We start from the raw sequence: 4,712 nt of genomic DNA, 5'->3' as shown, positions 1-4,712 counted from the left end.
TTTTTTGATGAAATTATTTAATTTATTTTGATTTTAAAGTTTTGATTACAAATTAAACGTCTTTTATTTTTATTCTGTTTACTTTGTTAAGAGTTAATAAGAACTTTTTTAAAACCTGGTCCCGCGGGACCAGTCCCGGATGATTTTCGTGACTCGGGACGGGACCGGGACGGGACAGTCCCGGGATTTCCCGGTCCCGGTCCCGGTATCGAGAAAGCATAAGATGTTTATGACTAATTTTCCTCATTTTATTGTTGACGACTGTTCAGGCAATAACAAAGTCTGTTTTATTTTCTTGGGAATTTTATTGTTTAATTGTTTAATTAAGTGCGTTTAATTTGGCACGTAGTATAGATAATAAACATAATATTTGAACAGCTTATTGTTAATTTACAACAACAACTTACAACAAGACCATAGATGGTGGCCTGTTAATGTAAATGTTCTTCAATGTTGGATTATTGACAAATAATTGTCCATCAATAGAACTAAATTGATTTCCAGTCAAATCAACAACTTCAATCTTGGTACAACTCTTAAAAGAAGCTCCATCAACACTAGTGATGTCATTGTAACTTGCATCAAAGAACTTCAAGTTTCCACAAGTCGATCCAAATGTCTTTGTATTGATTGCACTCATTGAGCAATTTGATGCTGTTAGATATTCAAGATTTGGGAATTTTTGGAATAGAATTGGTGGAATACGTGACAAAAATGAACTTGTGAAGACAACACGACGAACTGATAAGTCATCAAAAGTTATCAAATGAGCTCCGGCAATTGATGTTAGAAGAGAATCAACTCCATCAAGGATGCAAGTGTATCTGTTGTATTGATCAAGGAAGTAGCGACATACTGCGTCTGATGGACATGTTCCTGGCGTTGGTGGAACTGTGGTTGGTGCCAAGGATGTTGGGGCAACTGTTGTTGGTGCTAATGTTGAACTTTGTGAACATGATGGTGGAGTTGCCATAGATGGCTGCCAGTTATTGTAACAAGGTTGAAGATTTGGTCCGACAGACTGATAATTAGTGTTCATAACAGAAGTAACTGTCTGTTCCGTGAGACAAGCCAACCCATACAACATTATCTGGTCAGTAATATTTGTAGGTCTGCTTGAGAAAAATGCCAAAAAGTTTGGACTAATGGCATTAATAATATTGTTACCTAAACCAATATTAAGACCGTGATAAATACCAGAATCAGTTAAATCTAATGGAGCCAAATACTGTATCTGATTATTCATAAGATTGAAGTAATCCAAAGCCTTTAAACCCTTTATAATCATTGAATCTAAGCCAGTAATCATATTATTTTCAAGACTAATAGACATTACGTTTGGAGTTGGTTGTAGCAAAGTTCCAGGAAGACAAGCAATTTTGTTTCTTCCTAAATTTAACATTTGCAAGTTACTAAGACCTCTAAATGCATCAGGATCAATAGTTTCAAGACTTCCATCCATCATTCCGAATGAATTAATATTTGTGCATGTTTGAGCCACTCCTGCAGGAAGATTCTTCACGTTTGTATTGGCAATGTAGATCATTTTTAATGATGCACAGTTAGCAAATGAGTCAGTCACCATATATGTTAAGGAATTATTGTACAGCACAAAGTTTTCTATATTAGGAAAGATGCTGAAGACTTTTGTTGGAATATATCTGATCAGGAAGCCATCCATAAAGCTGATCATTGATGTGGCACTGTTTACGTAATTTGATGCCTGCCCGGCAACTGTTATGGCTTCATTGTGCTGTGATACTTCTGTAATGCTAACAAAGTAGCAGGCACCTGAAGTTTTGTCAATGTTGCAGGTTAATTCTGCAGAATTTGCTAAAGATGTCATCATAGAGATGACCAGGAATATTGATCTAGTGGAAATAAGAGCTTTTAGTTTTAAATTATGCATCAAGTCTTAGTTCTACTTACAATTTTCTCATTTTTCTTGCTTATGACTTACACTGTCAACGTTCAATTTTAAAATAATATACTTTTTAAGAAATATAATTTAATATTGTAATAAAATATCTGTTTTTGACATATGGAAACATAAATAAGTAATAAACAGAAATTAATAAATAAATAAATTAACACGCAGCTCCTGTTCTTCCGTTTTCTGGAGCATCTTTAGTTTATTTTAAAAACAAAGCAAGTTGAATTCTTGGAATTTAATAAATTTTTTGGAATTGAATTCCATTAATGACTTTTTAAAGCTATATCATTGAAAATGTAATAGTAAGAAAGATACAGCAAATGTATTATTTATATATGACACTTTACCATATAGTCGAATAACCCTCAATAGATCAGTGCTTGGAGCATTTGACAGGAAATGGGTTCGAGTCTCACTTGGGATCCGTTATTTAATTAAACATAGATTTCTCAAAACCCATTCAAGAATTTCTAAAAAATCAACACTAAGATTGAATGAATGCAGAAGCGTAGCCAAGAAGGTGTCATTGGGGATCTGCTGCTTTCTTTGTGTATGTTGGGTATGAAGATGGTAGAATGTAAACCTCACAATTCCAATGTATCCTGATTGGAATGGTTGCCACCTTTCAAGAAAGGTTTTGATAGGCTTTTATCCTTTTAAGTACATTTCCTGGCTCGGGATTAGATCCTTTAGTGGTAACAGAGAAGGTTTGCACTTGACATTTGGTCAAATTTGGAGTTATACTTCGGTTTCCCCAGATTCCCTCAGGCTTCGGCTTCCATAAACTCACTCAGACTTCGGATTCCCACACTATAGGTCGTTGAGGGTACAGGGTTCTCTATGATATTAAGTTCCTTAAAATTATAATGCTCCAACAAACCTCTAATTAACCTGGTTCTGCTAATAATAATTTTAATAAAATGCATGCTCTAAAAACAATCAAATATCTCTATCATCTGCTAACAATTTTAAATAAACTGGTCGCATATTAATTGAATAATAAATTGCTCATATTTATCATAATTTTTTCATTCGAATAGATAAATAAATTTAAATATTTTCTATTAAAATGAACATGTTGAAATTAAATCATAAATTTTTATTTGACAACATTCAGAAGCTGTGCTTTTTTCATATCGATCTGCTGCATTATGCTGCAATAAAGAAAATCATCTAATGAAAAAATTTAATTAGTTTGAAATGAAATCGATTGGAAGTTCTCACAACTAATACTGACAGCAGTCATCACATTTCTCAAATAAATCAGTATAATTGAAATTTGAAATTATCATGAAGTGGAAAATGAGAAAAAAGGTCATCAAAATTATCTATTGATTCATTTACGATGACACAAAAAGAAGAGAGAAAACCGCAAAAAAAATCTAGAAAATCTCATCATGTAAGAGAATAACATTTCATTGTTATTTTCAATTGAAAGAGAAACTTGAGCTTAGATTGACCCAAAAATGCGAACTCATGAATCCATTATACCGAGCGATAAATGTGAGGATAGCTATGGAATGGAAGCTTTAGTATTCTGTTTAAGCAATTTTTTGACATCAAATGGAAGCCACCTCCGTATGCCGCATTTAAAATGGTGCCATTTGGAATCCACATGGCTTGGGGCATAAGTGACATGAAGGCGGCTTGTAGCACATGTGGTATGAAGGCGGCTTGTGGTACATGTGGCATGAAGGCGGCTTGTGGTACATGTGGCATGAAGGCGACTTGTAGCACATGTGGCATGGAGGTGGCTTGTGGTACATGTGTCATGAAGGTGGCTTGTGGTACATGTGGCATGAAGGCGGCTTGTTGTACATGTGGCATGAAGACGACTTGTGAAACAAGTAGCATGGAAATTCAATATTGCAGCCACATCGAAGGCGACTTCCATTTGTAATAATGAAGAGCTTGATCAGAGCCTTTTTCATTTGTGTCGCTCAAAGGAGCCATTTGGATTCAACCATTTGTGTCTCTCGGGTTGTATAATCTCTATTCCCATTTTTTTCATGTCTCCAACTCTCAGATATTCTTCTTTTTGGCTTATAATTTTTTTCATTCTTGAAGGAAAGGAGAGAAAAATCTTAAAGAAGAAATTATCGTAACTTTTCATTATCATCATTTCTTCGTGTATTTTTTTCCATTAAAAGAAAAAGAAATGAAAAATTCCGGAAAAAGAAGGAAAAAAAACTTTTATTTTTTTTGCAGCAAGAAGGTCACAGTGATAAATGACTTAAGCGACTTCAAATTTAAGAGATAGCATTTAACGAGTCAGCATAAAATAAAAATTTCATTTATTTCCATCAAAAACTTTCATAATACTTCAATGTCGCTGAAAACAAACAATAAGACTTGAATCGCTATGCCTTAAAAGCTTCTAAGAGTGAATTCTTAGATTGGAGGATATTGTAGTTCTTATCTGTTGGGGACACGACATAGAAATGATCGAGGATTCGGCATCAGTCAGACTTAACACTAATGTGAGGTCAGATTCCATCAAAAATGGTCGGGAGACAGAGTCAGGCTGATCTGGTGATGGAGTCACACTTAACTTTCGTCAAGTCAACTTTCGTCAAGTCAACTTACGTCAAGTCAACTTTCGTCAAGTCAACTTCCGTCAAGTCAACTTTCGTCAAGTCAACTGTCGATACAGATAGTATCACTTAGTATTGGTTAATGATTAGCGAAAGCCAGCATTTGAACCAGCTTCAGACACCAACTAAAGGAGGCCGTGTATCACACTTGATCTATACAGCCAGCGAAGCAAGTAAGTAAGTCA

The 4,712-nt window shown here is 34.7% G+C and overlaps 1 protein-coding gene across 1 annotated transcript; it reads right to left on the bottom strand.

Moving 5' to 3' along the window:
- Positions 1–285: 285 nt before the first annotated feature.
- Positions 286–1,970, bottom strand: LOC139095608 (insulin-like growth factor-binding protein complex acid labile subunit). The gene is made up of 2 exons (XM_070646995.1): positions 1,930–1,970; positions 286–1,871 (listed from the first exon to the last, which is right to left on the bottom strand). The coding sequence occupies exons 1-2, from the start codon at positions 1,938–1,940 to the stop codon at positions 404–406; spliced, it is 1,479 nt and encodes a 492-aa protein (XP_070503096.1). The 5' UTR covers positions 1,941–1,970; the 3' UTR covers positions 286–403.
- Positions 1,971–4,712: the final 2,742 nt, after the last annotated feature.

This window comes from Chironomus tepperi, unplaced genomic scaffold, assembly GCF_022539635.2.
Source record: "Chironomus tepperi strain 1889 unplaced genomic scaffold, CSIRO-AGI_Ctep_v1 contig_367, whole genome shotgun sequence".
Taxonomy (NCBI): Eukaryota; Metazoa; Arthropoda; class Insecta; order Diptera; family Chironomidae; genus Chironomus; species Chironomus tepperi.
Note: the sequence above shows the minus strand (reverse complement) of the source record. Positions and strands in the feature narration are given on the sequence as shown.